The 19,886-nt window shown below is 35.8% G+C and overlaps 1 protein-coding gene across 2 annotated transcripts in view; it reads right to left on the bottom strand.

Moving 5' to 3' along the window:
• LOC145283721 (synaptic vesicular amine transporter-like) overlaps positions 1-19,886 on the bottom strand; it is a 110,655-nt gene that overhangs the window by 20,410 nt on the left and 70,359 nt on the right. Inside the window, exons 10-14 of one of the 2 annotated variants that reach the window (XR_013868724.1) lie at positions 18,458-18,553; positions 10,928-11,006; positions 7,618-7,669; positions 4,786-4,849; positions 1,042-1,174 (exon numbers count right to left, since the gene is read on the bottom strand). Coding sequence is in view for 1 of the 2 variants with exons in the window: in XM_080132768.1 (XP_079988894.1) it covers positions 1,055-1,174; positions 4,786-4,849; positions 7,618-7,669; positions 10,928-11,006; positions 18,458-18,553 (411 nt within the window). In the remaining variant the exon portion in view is untranslated. The remainder of the gene's footprint in view (positions 1-1,041; positions 1,175-4,785; positions 4,850-7,617; positions 7,670-10,927; positions 11,007-18,457; positions 18,554-19,886) is intronic. The other variant, XM_080132768.1, reaches the window with a different exon arrangement.

Raw genomic sequence — 19,886 nt, 5'->3', positions numbered from 1 at the left:
CTCTTTGCGTAAGAAAGCTGTTCTTTTACGATTCAAAAGCTATGCCAGTAGTACAGATGAACTATTCTACTTAAAATATATTTAATGGTTTAAAACCAATTAGATTTACAAAATCCGGAAAAGATGGGTGGGGGAGAACACAAACACCCCAAAATATAAAGGAAGGAAGAAAGAAAAAACAAATGAATCAGAAACGAGTTCTAAATAAAATTTTGTAATTTAGTATTATTTTCGTAGCATAAAAAAATATGTAGTATAGAGTTATCTCCCTCAGATTTCAAAAATCGGAAGGTCAGAGGAGTTACTTCCCGTTAAGAAGTATTGCATAAAGTCCTAAGAACGAAGGACTGTTCGTAATGTCGTGTAGACATATCGAAAATAAAACGCGAACTAATATTACAGTAAAATGTGAAATATTTAAATAACTTCAAATTTGTTTTATTTAAATAAGGCAAACGCAAAGAATAGAAGCGGGCGAAGTTCTAAATTGTTCAGAGTCGATAAAAAAAAAAAAAAAAAGATATGGCGTCTTCTACGAAATACACCGATAGCAAAGTTTTTGTGTACGAGCGGTACTCGTTTCTATATTTTTATTTGATTTTCGTGTCTTTTTAAACAATTTTTTTCAGCAGATTATCATCGAATGGACACTAATTTATAAAATATATATGGCGATTATTAAGCTACACTGAATATTCTGCGTTTCATCCACTATAGGATTCGTCAGCCTATAACTCCATTTTACTAAGACATTCGTTATTTTTATTTGTTACATGAAAATCACTTAGTAAAATTGAGTTATCTCCCTTAGATCAATGACGAATAATACTATTTTTTTTCTTACAACTGGCCCTCAACGGCATATTTAGCGAAAAGTAAAAATAGCTGTAAGCGTGATATTTTCCAAATGTAATGAAAACAAACAAACAAACAAACAAACAAACAAAAACCAAATAATACTAAGTCTATCAGATACTGCACAAAAACAAATTTAATACAAATGAATTGCAGGCTGTAAGAAAATGCGAACTTTATAGTTACATAGTTTATATACCTAGGGCATAGGCAAGACACACTGCCAGTTGCGAAATCGAGTAGACTCCACCATAAACACCGTTGTGACGTTTGTCGACCAATAATGCCAATAATGGCATCAGGGCTGCATCAGTAATCCCTACAAAAAGGACAAAAATATATTGTTTTAATTCATTTGTTTTCTGGTGTTTCTGCATTAAAAAACATTATTATGTACTTATGTGTCATGTCGAAATTAGTATAAACTCCAAAAATTACGAAAAATGGTCTGATAGAATTATTATACTGAAGAAACACCTGTTTTCTTTTACAACGTTTTACCTCAAACAAGGCATATTGCCACTGAAACGTAAGGGGCTATTGTGATAAGGGCCAGATTTGTAGCAGACAACTGGGGTGGAGAATTGGGCAGCAAGATGTTTGCTCACAGTACATTTAAATTTCTACATGTTGGTGCTGCTAGAGAAACAGGGAGTGGAGCAATTCCAAATCCAAGTAGTTTGAGGAAAGAAGCTGTTAGAATAGAAAATCTTCAAGCAGCTAGGAACCTATACAATGAAATAATAGGATTTTTGCTGTTTGTTAGGTGCGTCGATGGGTATTTACAAGTGTTGAGACGATTAATCAGAATTAGGAATCGGAAAAATCGGAACTTTTGGGGTATCGGAATCTGTATCAAAATCGGAAAAATTTGTGCCTATTTTCCGATGTCAAAACGATTATATTAATTCTTTAGTTTTATTTGATTTTGTTTAAAACAAAATTTTCCACTAATGATAGTAATAATAAAATAATGAATATTTATTGATTTTAAACTATCAGTAACGCTAAAATCTATAGATCACCCCGCTCTACACACACAGAAATGTATTTTTACGTTTGAGATAATATGTGCACATTTAACACGTGTTTTTATGGTAATCGGGGAAAATAGCAACTTTATAGTTAAATATTTAGAGATTTATGAAGAATCGGAATCAGAATCTTTATTTGTATCGGAATCGGGAAAATTATTGGAATCGTCTCATCACTAGTATTTGCGTTGAGGGGGGGGAGGATACAAGTGTAATAAGTTCATCAAAGCACATTCCATGGAAATATTTTTGAAACAAGTTTAAGGATGCAACACTGTGGTGATGCGACAGGAGCTTAAACTTAGCAGACTGCATGGGATCAATTAGACTAGAAATTCTTTTTTGCACCCTGTTGATGCACCAGTCCAGATGTGACAACACTGTTTCATACATGTGTGAATAGTGATTTTTAGGGGAAAAATGATATTTTTTTGCTAGTTCATTAAGTATGGCCTTCTGGGCAAAACGGTAAACATTTCAACAGAAATATATTCTGTTTTATTTAAAAAATAAATGTCTATCTATATTTATACATGTATTTCTAAAATTGCACCATTGTAACGTTTTCATTAATAAACTGTTTTTTTATATGTACTTTTTGTATTCTTTTATTTTACGTAAATTTTGCGTTCAGTCGTTTTCTACTTTTTTTTTTAATAGTTAGCGACAAGCTTAAATGTCCATTATAAATATAAAATGAAATTACCTTTTTTCTTCTTTTTTCCTTTTTCCTTGTCATTGCCAAGGCTATAAAAACAGCATATTCTTTTCATTGTTTTGACTCTCAGTATATATCCAACACAGTTAGACACAGTTAATCAACCAAAAACCACATCACTCTATATAACAGCATATATCAATGGATACACACTCGAGAGTCAAAACAATGAAAAGAATATGCTGTTGTCATAGCCGTAGTCATTACTAATTGAATTTGCCCGTTCTCTTCGTCCCTATTTTTTCAGTTCTTTTCTTGCAGAAAAAAAAATGACATAAGGGGACGTTTGCTGAGTTTCTTCAAAGTTTAATTTGGAGAGAATGGCGAAAGATAGACAGACTAAACAGCTAAATAGTTACTTTTTAAAATTTAGTTTAATACTAATAAAATACTCCATGCATTGGCGAATGGTTGCTTTGTAGAGTCTGTAGTGGAATGGGGTGAAAATGAATGGTTACAGTCAATGCTTCCAAGACTAAACTTGTTTCCTTTAATAACTAGAAGAAAGCTGCTCAACCACCAATAGCCGTGATTAATGATACATTACCTGAAAGTACTTCGTTCAGACTCCTCGGCTTTACGTTTACAGGAAACAAGAGTTGGAACAGATACATTGAGGGCATTGCCAAGGCTGCTGCAAAGAAGGTAGGCTCTCTCTACCGTGCTAGAAAGTTACTTAAGCCTGAGAGTATCCTGTACCTCTACAAGGCCACCATTTGCCCATGCATGGAGTATTGTTTCCATATATGGGCTGGTGCATCTGCTACTTGTCTCTCTATTTCGCCAACCTAATAGTTTCTGCACTATCAGCTAGGCTTTGGCCACGGTCCCATCGACGAAATGTTGCATCCTTCTGCCTGTTTTAAAAGTATTTTAATAGTGAATGATCGGACGAAATACAAGCCCTTGTGCCCCTTCGGCGGAAATACACCCAACAAACCCGACCAGCAAAATCACACCCCTACACAGTAGAAATCCGTAGATGTAAGAAAGTCTTCTACTCTAATAGTTTCTTCCCTAGGACTGCTAGACTTTGGAATTCCCTTCTGGGTTCCTGCTTTCCTGACTGTACTGACATTTAAGTGTAAAGTAAACAGACATCTTGCTGCTCATCTCCCTACATAGTACCCCTACAAATTACGTCCCAGATAGTAACTCCCTACATTAAAGTGACACCGTGCTTTGTTTGGGGTTAAAATGCAATAAAAAATGAGATACAAAATAATCTCAGATGTATTTTTTTTTAAACGCTACAAGGAACCTACCATCTTTGCGGCAGCTTTGGCAACGTTCTCAATGTATTTGTTCCAGTTCATGTTGTCTGTGAATGTTAAGCTAAGGAGTTTGAAGAATACGCTCTTAGGTAGAGTGTTATTAATCATGGCTATCGGTAGTTGAGAAAGCTTCTTGTCATTTTAAAGAAAAAAACAAACAAACAAACAAACAAACTTATTCTTAGTAGCATTAAATGTTACCATCCATTTACGGCCTTATTTCACTACAAACGTGAGGTCGTTTTTGTTAATAATTCTGCTATTCCTTTATATATCTATACAACCGTTTTTCTCCTATGGTTATTATAGAATGTTGTATCATCAGCAAATATATCCATCTCAGACACAATGTTATCAGGGAGGTCGTTTATGAATATTAGGAATAATAGCAGTCCAAGGATCAAGCCTCGAGGTACTTCTATATTAATACCATGCTTCGACACAAGGACAACCTGGATTTTCCTTGTGTCTAAGAAGAATTTGATTATAGTTAGCATTCATCCAGTAGTACCATATGATTTGATATCCTTTAGGAGCTCTTCATGCCAGACCTTATCAAACCCTAGCTTCCCCTGTGCATGGTATATACTGTCAGAGATGACCGTTAAAATATCTACAGTAAAACGGGTTTGCCTAAATCCATAGATTCGGTCAGAGAAAGGATTAGCTTTTATGAAGTGGTGGACGAGTACTTGAAAGAATTTGGCAAAGAGGGAAGGAAACTGACAGGGCGATAATTGAGCACGTTAGTTTTTTTCGCCAGAATGCTTGTACACTGGCACCACAGACGCAATTTCCAGCTATTAGTGAAGCAGGATTCAGCAAACAATTTGTAGAGAGTTTGTAAAGCACAGGGACTAACTCAGGCGAACGAATTGAGTTCTTTTGAATCAATTGTACTTACCTAAAGCAAGTCCGAGTCCAAAATGGGGAAGAATCAAATGGGCAATCGATGTCGCTAAAGGGACCTGAAATAATAATAAAAAAATGTTAGCACGCATTTTAAAAGTTTATATATATATATATATATATATATATATATATATATATATATATATATATATATATATATATATATATATATATAATTCAAACACGATAGTGTTTGAATATATGGTTAAGTGGAAGTTTTAGTCATTTAGAACTGGTTTAAACCTTCACGGCTCACTCATTTTTCGATCAAATTTCAAACAATTATTACAGTTTATAGATCACCTTCTCAGCTATATTGTGAATTTTTTTTTTTTAATTTTCGTTCAGTAAAACAAAACTTATGCTTGGTGTTCAAAATTGTAAAAAAAAACATAAGGAGGTTAGCAACGTTTTTTTTATGACTGGTTTCCATAGCAATCACGTCGCTTCAGCAACTACTGTTTCTACCAATTCACTGCTCTCGTGAAAAGGGAGGTGACAATTGAAACAGAGAGAATGAAAGAATGAAAGGGAGATAATTATGGGTGATTTTATTGAAAGCAGACGAGAGACGAGGATTGGTAAACCGGGAGGTGTCCGTAGAGATGGTGAAATCAGTTTTGCAATTTCAATCAATCTTTGGTTGATACTGTGAATTTCCTTCCAGTATCTGTGATCGCATTATGAAACTTCGTGTTCCTCTCTCACACAATAGATTCGTCACTATTCTTTTGGTCTACGCACCAACCCTTCAAGCGAATGAATATGACATCTTGTGTTTCTACGAGTCTCTGTGATCTGTTGTTGCATCTACACCAATTAATGAAAAAATTGTCATTCTTGGTGATTTCAATGCCCGTTTTGGGAAAGAGTATGAGACTTGGAGTCCTCTTGGCCGCTATGGTATCGGTACCATGAATACCCATGGCCTTAAGCTACTAGAGCTGTGTTCAGAATTTAATCTTGCTATCTGTAACACTTTTTTTCACTGTAAGCTGAAGCACAAAACTACTTGGATACACCCACGTTCAAAGCATGGTCGCCTAATTGACTTCATCATAACTCGAAAACATGACCTTCGAGATGCATATACTGTTGGTGTTATGCGCAGTGTAGAATGTGACACCGATCACAAGTTGGTGAGAGGAAAGTTTAATCTACAAATCCATAAGAAAGTTCATTATAGTGGCATTCATGTGCTTAGCCGTATTGATGTTGTCATGTTAAAATTGCCTGAAGTTCAAAAGAGGAAAAGCTTGATAATCTTGCATTTGATGGCACATGGGTGAATTTCAAGACTTAGGTTTATTCTGCTGGTGCTGAAGTTCTCAGCTTCAAAAGGAATAACAGGGACTGGTTCGACAACAACAATCTTGAAATCAATCAATTGCTGATGAATAAACAAGCTATTTGTGAATCTTTACTTCGTGAAAATCATTCTGATTATACAACTAATCAATGCAAAGAGGCCAAAGCCACATTGAAACATGAGATAAGAAAATGTGGATGAATATAACAGAGCAGTTTCAAATGCATTCGATACAAAGAATTTGAAGGAATTTATGGATTCCTGCGTAAGTATTAGTTCCTCCTACATTTTCAATATCCCCCTGATGTTGAAAGATGGTTCTACTGTCATTAAAGATCCAGAAAATATTTTGAAAAGATAGCAGGAGCACTTTACTGGTGTGTTTCACAATCCCTCAGCAGTGGATGCTGATGCAATTGATAGCCTACCACAATGTGATGTCATATTCGGAATGAATTGTTTTCCTAGTCTGGATGAGGTGTGACTTGTGAACGAGCGCTTCTGTCAAAAGCTGGCTACGTCGATCACCTTAAGTCACACAAAACTCCTGTTCAGGTAAAATTCGTACCTATTAGTCCGGACCAAATGATTTGTTTAATATGCAGCAAAGTTTGCAAGTCTGCTGCAGGCTTGAGATTGATTGTTCATAGGGATACCCTTCAGCCTCCAGAGGAAGTCAACTCAGTGGATGTCGCATCTAGTCAAGATGGGCAAATCTGCAGCGGGACTGCAGTCACCTTAGATGGTATGAACGACGAGATGGGGAAAACTCAATACGACGATGATCATCTGGAAATATGCAGCAATCATCATCATGTACATATGCATGTATGTATGTATGCATGCATGCATGTGTGTATGCATATATATATATATATATATATATATATATATATATATATATATATATGGCATATCCATGTTGACACACGGTTCTTGTCAGATCACCGAAGTTAAGCAACATTGAACCTGGCTAGTAACAGATGGGCAACCATTTGGGAATTCTAGGCGCTGTATGTGTTCTCCGCTTATCTCAGCATTGTTTCTTGTCATCCTGAACCTTCACTTGCCACTCGTATTTAATCATGCAAACTCAGAAGAGATTTGGTTGGGGATTGTGCAACTCTTGCCATCAAAATTCTATTCTTAGAGTGGGTATGCATAGTTTGTCAAAACTGAAGGAAGTTACCATGTATACATGCATGTGTATATGTATGCATGTATATTTGTATGTATATATGCATGTATGTACGTATATATGTATGTATGGATGTATGTATGTATATATATGTGCATGTATGTATGTATGCATGTATGTATGCATGTATATGCATGCATATATGTAATGTATGCATGCATATATGTAATGTATGCATGAATGTGTGTATGAATCTTAAAATAATTAGACAAACGCATGCTCACATTTTATAAAAAGATATTTGAACGGTAAGAACAAATTTTCGGAAGAATTTCCATCCAAATAATTCTTTTTAAAAATTTCTGAAAAATACTTACACAAACGCAACATAATCCGATCAATATCATACACGCAAGCCCACAAATCCATCTGAAAAAAAAAATCAGACAAAAAAAACAGGAATGATGAGACTTTTGCAATATGGAAATTTATAGTTTTAAGAGAAGGATGTGGTTTTGTTGGCCTATAAATACCCACACTTGGCGTTCCACAAGACATTATCGATAGAAGTAGTTGATTCGAGCTATCAAATATAATAGGTTTTCACATAATATATGCGTACATAAAACGTTAAAGACGGCAAACGTTTCAGTCAAGGAGTTAATTTCTTTTCATTTTGTTTTCTGGCATTAGAATAACATCCAAATGATTCTGATCACGCCTGCATTTACTGAAATAACAGTACGCCAGTACGCAACTTTCATGAGGATTAATCTCTATCTCTACTATTATATAAAAGTCCCCTTCTGTGTGTGTGTGTGTGTGTGTGTTTTGTGTGTGTGTGTGTTTTGTGTGTGTGTGTGTGTTTTGTGTGTGTGTGTTTTGTGTGTTTGTGTGTGTGTGTGTTTGTTTGTGTATGTGTGTGTGTTTGTGTGTGTGTTTGTGTGTGTGTTTGTGTGTGTGTGTTTGTGTGTGTGTGTGTTTGTGTGTGTGTGTGTTTGTGTGTGTGTGTTTGTGTGTGTGTGTGTGTTTTGTGTGTGTTTTGTGTGTTTGTGTGTGTGTTTGTGTGTGTATGTTTGTGTGTGTGTATGTGTGTGTGTGTGTTTGTGTGTGTATGTGTGTGTGTGTGTTTGTGTGTGTGTGTCTGTATGTGTGTTTTGTGTGTGTGTGTTTGTGTGTGTATGTGTGTGTGTATGTGTGTGTGTGTGTGTGTTTGTGTGTGTGTGTTTGTGTGTTTGTGTGTGTATGTGTGTGTGTGTGTGTGCCGGTGTGAGTTCATTCCTCAGAGGTTACGCAATCGATTCCACATAAAGCTGGTTTATATGTCTGCCAATGTTCTAGTGGAAGACCTCCAATCTGTAGTGGAATGGGGACAAAAATGGTTGGTCACGTTCAATGCCGCCAAGACTAAACTAGTTTCATTCAATAATTACAAGAAATCCTCTCTACCACCTATAGCAATGGCCAACGACTCTTTATCTGAGAGTATATCTTTCAAACTCCTTGGCCTAACGTTCACAGTAAACATGAGTTGGAACAATTACATTGAAGGCATTGCCAGGGCCGCTGCAAGAAAGGTGGGCTCTCTCTACCGTGCTAGACAACTACTAACACCCGAAAGTATCCTGTACCTCTATAAGGCCACCATTCGCCCATGTATGGAGTATTGCTGTCACATTTGGGCTGGTGCATCTGCTATTAGTCTCTCGCTCCTTGACAAGGTTCAAAAGAGAGTCGCAAACCTGATAGGCCCTGAACTGGCATCTAAGCTTCAGCCTCTGTCCCATCGACGAAATGTTGCATCCCTCTGCCTGTTCTACAAGTATTTTAGTGGTGAATGCTCTGACGAACTGCAATCACTTGTGCCCCCACGACGTGAGCACCCTCGACAAACCCGACAGGCAGCTAAATCCCACTCCCACACTGTAGAGATCCCTAGATATAAAAGATCTTTCTACTCCAAGAGCTTCTTCCCCAGAACCGCCAGACTTTGGAATTCCATTCCAGGTCCCTGCTTCCCCAACAGTACTGACGTGCAGAAGTTCAAGTGTAATGTGAACCGACATCTTGCTGCCCAAATCCCTACATAGTACCCCAGTAGTTGTTGCCCCTGATAGTAGCCCCCTACACTAAAGTGGCAATTGGCCTTGTTTGGGGTGGAAATGTAAAAAAAAAAAAAAAAAAAAAAAAAAATGTCCTGTATTCAAATTTATCCAATAAGTGCAGAAAAAAATCCGATCTTAAAAATAGCTTTTCTCTCTTACAGATAAAAAAGAATAATTATATGTAGATAATGTCTATTATTGTTATATTGTCTGGAGTTCAGAACTGGGATATATAATATAAGGGTTTTTTGAAAAGGCATCAAACGGTTATATGTAGTATATTAGGGGTGTATATACACACCGTAGCTGTATAACGAGCATCTATATGTTTGTCTTGCATATATATATATATATATATATATATATATATATATATATGCAAGACAAACATATATATGTCTATCTTGCATATATATATATATATATATATATATATATATATATATATATATATATATATATATGCAAGACAAACATATAGACGCTCGTTATACAGCTACGATGTTTATATATATATATATATATATATATATATATATATATATATATATATATAAATAAAAGTTACAATAAGTTTACTAAGGTAATCAAAATGGTAAACTTAAAATATATTATAAATATTAAAGAGTAAATATTTACAAGTAAAATAAACTCAGCCAGATATAAAAAGCTCAATAAAACCCAAAAGGAAATAGAGCTTATAATATGAACAAATGATTAATAAAATATGTTAAAAGACATCTTGAAAAAGAGTTAAAAACATATTTAATTTTAAAAAAGGAAGCACAAGATAAGTGGATAGTCCTTAATCCGCGGAGTTTCGAAGAAATACTCTCCTTCTCATCAGAGGGCAGGAATTAGCAAAATGCAGGATCGGATTTTGCATATAAAAGTATTTTATGAAACTACAAGTAAGTCAAAGATCTTACTTGGTTAAAAAAAGGGTGAGGTAAGGGGAACAGGAGGCAAAAGAAAAATAATAAAAAGATTTCACATGAATGGATAGTCCGGTGAAGGGTAAAAATCCAAAAATGGTAAAATCCAAAACGGTCGAATTTAGAATTTCAATCCACTGGGTAAAATCCAAATGGTCCAAAATCATCCAAAAGGCAGAGTTCCTTGGAAAAAAGTGCAAATGGAATGAATTCCAAATCATTAAAAGAAAAGTACTAGAGATAATATTTGAAACACGTCTGTCAAGGCTGGATGAATCAAAAAAATTAAGGGTTAAAAAAACCCCGAAAAAACGGTGACAATTTAAATTTGAAAAGCAAGGTCAAACTCATTTAGAATTTACCCAGTGGATTGAAATTTTAGATTCGACCGTTTTGGATTTTACCATTTTTGGATTTTTACCCTTTATTTAATAACAAACCTATGTTACTGATTTGAATATGCTTTATAAATATTTCAGTTGTCCAGTTATTTATTTATTTTTCCTCTCCATTCTGTTTGATCTTGTTTTTACACGTGTCTTAAACATTGATATTTGCATAAGAGGTAGAACTCGTTTGACGAAATTAAAATATGACGGGGGGAAAGGGGAGGAAAAAGAAATAAAAGTGCGTTGAAATTTCATTACCGTCCGATGCTTCTGGCTGCCACACCAAAGAAATTCGTGCCGAGTAGATAACCAATACTGTCAGGCAGAAATACAAGACCTGGTGAAAGAGTAGAAGAAATCCACGGATTAATTTTAATTATTGCAGACAAAACAAAATGGGCAACTAGAGGATAGTTACCTCCCTTCCAATCTCTAAAATTAGGAGTTATCCGAACTATGTAGATTCGATAAACAAAGATTGATGTTCAATTTCATTGTATCTTTTTGTTATATTTGAACTTCTAGCATTTACTCCCAAAATGGTTCAAATTAAAATGTTGCAACAAAGTTCATCTGGGTCGATTTGAGCTGGCGTTTTTCCTAACCTACAACACACTCTCACTCATGGCGACCCACTCATGGTGGTTCTGGGTAATGTTGCATGATATGTCTAACCAATCGCGATTCCACCGTTGATGGCCAACTACCTGTAGGCCTGAAAGTTCAACTAAGCCCCCCTTTAACGGTTGTCACTGAAGTTCTCAATTGTCCATCGATAAGTTTCTGCTACCCAGCAGTGGCGTATCTAGGGTATGGCAGGCATGGCCCGTGCCATGGGCGCCACTCTGACATGGGCGCAAAAATTGCTTTACAAAAATTAAAATTAGTAGTTAGGTATATATCTAAGGTATAAATTATTAAGAAGGGGCGCACATTCAAACTTTGCCATGGGCGCCATTTTACATAGGTACGCCACTGCTACCCAGAGAGGATTATGTCATCAAATGAATTCACCATTTGGGCGACTAGTTGTATACCTAAGCCATCGAAGACGTTGCTAAAACAAGACAGACGGCAAAGAGTTCCACTTAAGTTGTTGGTGAAGAACGGCCGTTCCGACACGGCCAATCCACTGGCAATGCAAAATGCGATGGCGGTAATAATCGTTTAACAATTAAAATTTGTGGAATGCAACCATAATGCCATGCGTCAAACCGGATCTCCAGTAAAAACAGCAACACTAATAATCACTACCATATTCCGTTTAACGTTCATTTTACACGCTGTCATGTGTTCGACAGCTATATGGTCAGTTTCAAAGTCATTTTTTATTTCTGCCCAGGTCGTTGTTTATCCATTTTTCTCAACGAAAATACTCCCGATCCACCCAACTAGTAGCAAGCTCTCCCCTTCTTCACGATAGAAATCGTAAGATGCCGAAAGATTTTCTTCCTGGATATCTTTCCTCGTAACGCTTGCCTTTGGAATTCCATTTCTGCTCACTATTTCCATGACTGTACCAGAATGCAGAAATTTAAATGTAATGTGAACAAACGTCTTGTTGCCCAGCTCTCCATCTAAGTTGCTCTCCTTAACAATACCAACTTCCGACAATCAACCATCTTCATTAGTCATGTCTTGCAGTCAGAGAAGAAGATCAACCAGGTGTAGATAGATCGACACAACTCTTTGTTAATATTGTAATATCCCAGCACTGCCACAAGAACCACTGGAAATGGATGAAGAGGGATCCAGTGGCCCCCAACTCGACGATCGACCTACATGAATGGAATTATGGGAGATGTAAAGAACAAGAATGATTCTATGTCTTTCAAAACAGCGTCATTCAGAGATAGTTGTCTCCAAACCTCCACAGGGACCAAGGAAGCGAGAGCCTCAGTTTTCGATGTATTCGTGCGAACACAGATTCAAATTATCTTTAACACATCAAAATATGACATCGAGTAATGTTCAGCAACTTTTAAAAGTAACTCGTAGCCACACACACACACACACACACACACACACACACACACACACACACACACACACACACACACACACACACACGCACGCAGACACACACACACAGACACACACACACGCGCGCATATTTCAAATAAAGAGTACACGCAATGTTATCAAAGTCTTTTGCAGCTGTTTCCAGACAATATTTATTTTCATATTTTCAGTTATGCAACATAACACGGATTTTGTTTGCATCAGCGCCCTTCTTCACATTAATCTTATTTTTACTCAAGCAAAACAATAACAAAATCAGAATATTTTTTTTTTCAAACAAAAACAAAACGAAAATTTATATATCCGATATTAAACAGCAGTAAAATATAAAATTATATGTGCATCATAATGCGTATAACGTAATTCGGGCAATAGAGCTTTTAAACGGTCCCTATTTATATTTAGCAAGTTACCACACACACACACACACACACACACACACACACACACACACACACACACACACACACACACACACACACACACACACACACATATATATAATATAAAATAAAATATTTGTTATCGAAAATTTATTCAAATTAAAAAAAAATAAACAAAAAAACTTTTAATCCTGTAAGGAAGGTATACGCAATTTTAATTAGCCAACAAGGAGTACAAATAAACAAGAAAAACGTTATTACATGGAATTTCCAAGTATGCGATTCTTCTCATCAGAGAAGTGATCTTGTCTGCCTGCCTGTCTGAGGAACGATCTCTACCAAACTCCTTTGTCAATTTTTTGTCTGCAGACTTGAAACTTGATATATAGGGCATTTGAACTTGTAGAACAAAATCGATTTGGTCTTTAGCCGGTAAAATAGCAGCTGAGACGTCAAAATTGAAAACAAAAATAATGGAATTTGGCAGGCGTAAGTCGACTTTAAGTGCTCTTGTATGCATGCACAAATATGCATTTATAGGTTAAATAATATTATTTTTGCATTTTTTATATACACGTGGATTTAGATCAGACAGTAACGAGTAAGAACTGAATGTTTTGGTTTCGATTTTAACTGATAGCGCCCAAGCCATATATATTTTACTTTTGAAATCACTACTATATATTAGGTACAGTATAATGATCAATAAAGAATTGGCTCTATAAGAATAAATGCGAAATCTGCATACATTTAAATATCATATTTAAGCGTACTTCATGATTTCGTTTCTATTATGAAACTTTTTCGTTGGATCAAATATTTATTTCGTTGAAACCAGTTTTAATAGACACTGCTTGTCAGAGGAAATGAGGTGGGGTGAAAGGGAAAATTCGTTTCGTACGCCAAAACACACTAATCGAGGACCCATCCTTGACAATCAGTATGACAAAGATTGGATCATTGTAATGGCGGTAGCATTTGTCTTTGTTTTTCTCATCCATAGAAGGTCCTCTCTCACAGGCCTTTCCTTCTCGTTTTTGTAAGGAGTTAGTTTATAGCTAATTGTCTGAGATATTCCAATCGAGAATGACTACGGGGCTTCTCAGGCATTTTTTGTGCGCTGGTTTATTCTTTTCACCTTTTTGCTTAGTACCACATCTTTCCATGGCGGAAGAAAAATAAATATTGCAAGTCTTGCGGGGGTGGGTGCATGTAAAGAAAAGAGCATGAATTGGTCAATAGTGAACGAAGGATTGGGGGTTGCGATATAATTAGATGAAGCTTAAACAGTGACTGCATCGTAGCTCGGGACTGGCAAAGAACAGGATGAGAGGAAGAAGCGGAAGAAGCGGAAAAGAGAAGGCAAAGAAATACAGCAGTACATGAGAGAGGGCTCCGTTTGTAGTAGATAGAATATAAATAAAGGAGAAAAGAAAAGTGTCTGTATGTGATTCCTCCACACAAGAATCTGATTGGGCAGTATAAGCTTAAATACGGACAGGTATAACAACCTGGGCGGAGACATCGATAGCTACGTCGAAATCTCAAAGCTTACGGATATTACCAGCTACGACGAAGGTATCGGCCATGAAGGTGACTTACGAAATTGTATTACTTGATTACTATAAGCATGACTACTCAGTTATTTCAAACTAATATATCGTTTTCTAGGGCATATCACTATGAGAAGATGAACAAATGACGGGTTTGTGGTTATATGTGGGTTATTAGTAGGGATATGACAACAGAATATTCTTTCATTGTTTTGACTCTCGAGTATATATCCGACACAGTTAGACACAGTTAATCAACCAAGAACCACACCACTCTATATAAAAGCATATAAGGTATCAACGGATACACACTCGAGAGTCAACATAGTGACAAGAATATGCTGTTGCAATAGCCCTAGTTATTAGTGAACGTTGAATAATGGTAGAGATGTTGTGGAATAATTAAAATAAAAAAAAAACGAACGTGTGAAGGGGCGCGAAAAAAAAAAAAAAAGAAAGCAAAAGAAATATTAGATGGAAACAAGAGATTTATTAGATATTAGTGTTGTGTTCATATGAATGATGTAATTGGCAAGAAAATTGCGTATGAGCATGAAACTAACAATAGACAAAATGATAACTTTACAAGAACGATATTGTAAATAATGTGAGCCTACCATTTCGGTCCGTTGTTTGCCAAGGGGAGACAACACTACTACTCCTTTTAAAATTATTTCCCTTTATCCCCGCTTATAACACTTCCCACTTTGAAATATGATGTTGACAGGATGTTTGATGTGGTTCTGATTGTAGAGTTGAAGTTGGTTTGCACCTCTGCTGCGTCGTTCTGGTTCGACCTTTCTTATGGGACTTGCTTTGTTTACTGCATGGCGCTTGAACACTTTAAAGTAATTCTAATGTGTCCATTATAACATTTAAGGGAATGATTGTGTCATTTGATTGCCTTTTTTTTGAAAATATGAGTGACGAAGTTGATTTGCATGTTTGACTCAAATAGATGATAGTATTCGGTTGGTGGAAAAATAACGTCGTTTTTGACATGAAGTTGAACGTCAACAAAACGACATTATTTTTGCACCAACCTAATATTCAGATTTTAAATTACATTACGAGAACGAGGTACTCCGTGACCTTGTGTATATTTTTTTCTTTCCCATTGTGGTGGTCAAAGTGTGGTAGTACAAGATGTCCAAGTAGGAATTTTACGTGACCTTGCTGCAAAATAGCGATTGAACTGGTTTTCCATCGTTCTGTTTCTCTTGTAAAGATTATTTGATGATGGAGGAATAGCATCCATTGGCAAACATATTTTTCTGTTCATCATTGTTTCATCCGGGGACTTTCCATTTGGACGATTTTGATTTAGGGTAGCTCTGTTGCTACTCCAATATATCTCTACGGTCTCTTGTGTAATTCTTTTCCTTCTTAACTGCAACAGTACAGTGTTAACGCCACCAGCTTTGAATGCTACAGTTTCGGTTTCGATTTTTACTTTTGAAATCACGACTTTATAATAATATATACGAAATCTGGACAAATTAAAATATCACATTTAAGCGTATTTACGCCCGGGCAAAGCCGGGCGCCCCCACTCCTCGCTAGTTATAAATAAAAATCAATTTTATCGTAAATTGCAGTACTATCATATTACAACGCTCATTTTTAATTGCTTTAATGGAAGGAGGATTTATGTCCCCTGCCTTAGGGTAACTTCCGGTAGCCCCATGTTATTTACTAGCAAGTTGAGAAAATACGATATGACCCATGTTTACTTTTAATACAAAGTTGTACGCAATCTTTTACTCGACCATTTAAACAATAATAATTTTTGTGTTATTTCACTTATTTTTAAGCATTGCACATAAGTATTGGGTTGAGAATAAGTTCGTCGTCATTTTCTTATTTTATAACGACTTTTTGCTTTTCAACAAAATATATAATATTAATGTGATAGCGCGTTTCCTGCCGCACAAAACTGTGCTATTTGTTTTTTTTTTGTGCTAATTTAATTTTTTTTTTTTTACATTTTAGGCTTAGAAATGGAATATCCAGGAGGTAAAAAGCAATATTTTCGACACTTGCTCTTCACTTTTCATCGAGGACAAAAAGCGGCTGAAACTGCCAGGGACATTTGCAAGGAATACGTAGATGTCATAGACGAGTTTACGGCACGAATATGGTTTACAAAGTTAAAAAAAAATGGCGATTTTGGCGTCGATGACACGCGTAATGCGGTGGGAACTAACAAACACAGGAAATAAAGCAATCAAAATTCGTGTCGGCATTTTTTCTTTTTTACAAAACGTTTTTATTCGCCATCACTTAAAAAAAAGTCTCTTGCTGCCATAGGTCATCTACCCTGGTGCGTTTCTCTTTCATCCGACCGCATACCGATCACAGTCGGGTTTACACGTCCATTTTCTTCGACGTCACCTTTCTTTCTCCCCCGAGCATGTACTGTCCTTTTTCTCTTTTTTCTTCTTCTCGAGCACACTTCCTAATTTGCATATGCGCTTTTTTGGACTACTGCTACTAATCTCTTCGCAAACCAGCCATCATTCGCTGCTACTGCTGCTTTCCCACGCGCTCATATGCACCATGTTACGCTCGCCTCGTAGCGGGAGACCCTAACTCGACGAAGAGCGTCTCAAAGCACTTTTGAAGGAGGACGGTCACCAAACAAGTCATAAATTGGCAAAAAAAAAAAAGAAAAGAAAAAATGAACTACAATCACCAAACGATTCTGTAACATCTTTATTCAATGAGATTTTTGTTTAAATAAGTCTTTGATAAAAAACGCTACGAACTTATTCCCCAACCCAATACAATAGAATCCTTGGATACACCATTAGTAATTAGTAACAGAATACAGGATAGCATATATATTTTTTTATATAGGCATCACCACCCAAGGCCCGGAAGCTACTAGAGCATAAGGGTTATAGAGTATACAGTAGTTAATGGGATAAAATTGTAGTAATCGTTATTAATGGAAATTTGGTAAATTGGATTTATTCATAGTGCATATGAGCGGGGGCAGTTCATTAAGAATTTGTTTATGTTGGACTTGAAGATAACCAAGTTGTAGTCAGTTGGGAAGCAGGCAAATAAAAGAGAGTTCCACAGGCGTGCAGTTCTAAGAAAGAAGCGTTGTTTATGGAATCTAAGTTTTGATTTATGCACAGAGAAAGAGTGGGAAAAGTTATTGACAATGGTTTCAGTTAGACGGGTGCTTTTTGTGAAAGATCGGCGAGGGAGGGACTAGAGATTGGAGCTCAGACCAGCACTTGTCATGGAAATAACGATAAAACAAAGACAGGCTCGTAACGTCTCTTCTGTGGGAAAGAGGCTGCAGGGAAGAGAAAAGTCCCCCCCCCACTAAACTACGAAGTCTATTTTGAACTCTGTCAAGGCAGGATAAGCTGCTTTTAGCAGCTCCTGCCCAGAAATACACACATATATATATAATCAAATAACATTATAAATAAGGTGTGTGTGTGGGGGGGGCGGCAAATACCGTAACCAGAGGCCGGAAAAAAATTGTATTCCACATCGTAACCTGAATATAACGTATCCTAGGGCCACAGTATCCTGGGATTTAATTGTACATCAAAGTGTTTTACTTGAATTGCGATTTTCAATTGTAACCAATGGTAAAGAAGTACCAAATTTCCATTGATATAATAAAATTCCTATTTACTGATATTCTGTCTGTGTATATTCTAAATCTTGCTTGAAACATTTGCTTAAAATTCTCCTACAATTGTACACCAAATCCATTATGGCTTAACTCATTCTTTTACTAAATTTGCTTGTCCAATACCAAAATTACTTTAAAATGCTTTACAGCTTATTTAATTTCGACCTACCGACTTGCCATTTTTCGACTTTCATCGTCTCCATAATCCATAACGGTATTGTTGGTTCAAGACTAGACATCGCCATTGTCGTAAACATTATTGCACCTGAGAAATTAAAAGAAAACAATTAGAAATTGCTCAAATGAAAGAAAGAAAAATATTAAAAAAAAAAAGACAAAGAGAAACAAACAAACAAACAAACAAGCAAACAAAAAGAGAGACAAAGAGAATTAAAAGGCGAATAAAGAACAAAAAAAAAATAAAAACAAAATAGTAAAAGGCAGATAGAAAAGGATAAAAAAGACTGCCTTGAGAACATCATCTAAAAAGGAATAAAAACGAGGTAAAGCGAGAACGCTGAAATAGATTTTAATTCGTTTTTTTTTTTTAATTTTTTAAACAACAACTTGGTTTTTCTTCCATTTTTTTTTTTGCCATGCCTAGATTACGGGTAGATTAAGAAACTACCCTTTCCCCTCCTTAGTGGAGCAGATTACTGAAACAATCTTTCACTTGGTGATACAAGCACCAAAATTGAAATTTGTCAGTTTTGCTTCTGTAGCCGTCTTGAAAACTGTCAGCCATCTTCAATTTTCTGATAGGTGACGTTCTTTTCTTAAAATGTAAGTTCTGAACATCATTTGTGCCAATTTTGGTGCTTGTATCACGAAGTGAAAGATTCTTATGGAATATTGAGATAACCTGCTACACTATTCTAGCTATGCATTTCTTTTATTCGTTTTTTTTTTTTAAAGTGAAAAGACAATGTATTTATTGTTTGTAAAAACGTATACGAAAAAAAAAATAAATAAAAATAAAAAAATAAAAAAGCAGACAAGAAAAACATAAAAACACACATCTTAAATCAAATTGTTAATCGTCGATTTCTGAACCAATTAGAACGCTTCCCGCACGATTTAGTTAACTATAACGTATATTCTTGACCAGCATTAACCCGGATAAATAATATTTAACATTTATAAGAAATTGTTGGGCCAGGTTTTGCCAGAAAGATAATTTTTCGGTGTTATCATGTACTTATTTGGAAAGAAAATGCTGACTCATGCTCCGATGGAATCTGTTATATAAATAAGAGAAGAGAATTGTTTTATTTATTTATTTATTTATTTTACTTGATAAATTTTTAAGGGATCAAGGGAGATAACTCCCCCCGGAGCTAACACTTGATTTCATTATGATTGGGATTTATATCCAGGGAGTCTTTTTTTTTTTTTTTTTAGAATAGCTGCTGTTCCCTTGTAGATGATGACTAGGATATATAAATCCTAATCCCGTTACACAAGAAAATAATGAAACGAATGGAATTGAAGGAAAGAAAAACTCAATTAATGGATAAGATAAACGTGTCGTTTATTTACTGTTGAAAGAATGAATGTTTTAGATACAACATGTGTTCATGTCCGCGCGGGTGTAACCA

The sequence above is a fragment of the Euprymna scolopes genome, chromosome 8 (assembly GCF_053919585.1).
Source record: "Euprymna scolopes isolate OS-2025 chromosome 8, ASM5391958v1, whole genome shotgun sequence".
NCBI classification, from domain to species: Eukaryota; Metazoa; Mollusca; class Cephalopoda; order Sepiida; family Sepiolidae; genus Euprymna; species Euprymna scolopes.
Note: the sequence above shows the minus strand (reverse complement) of the source record. Positions and strands in the feature narration are given on the sequence as shown.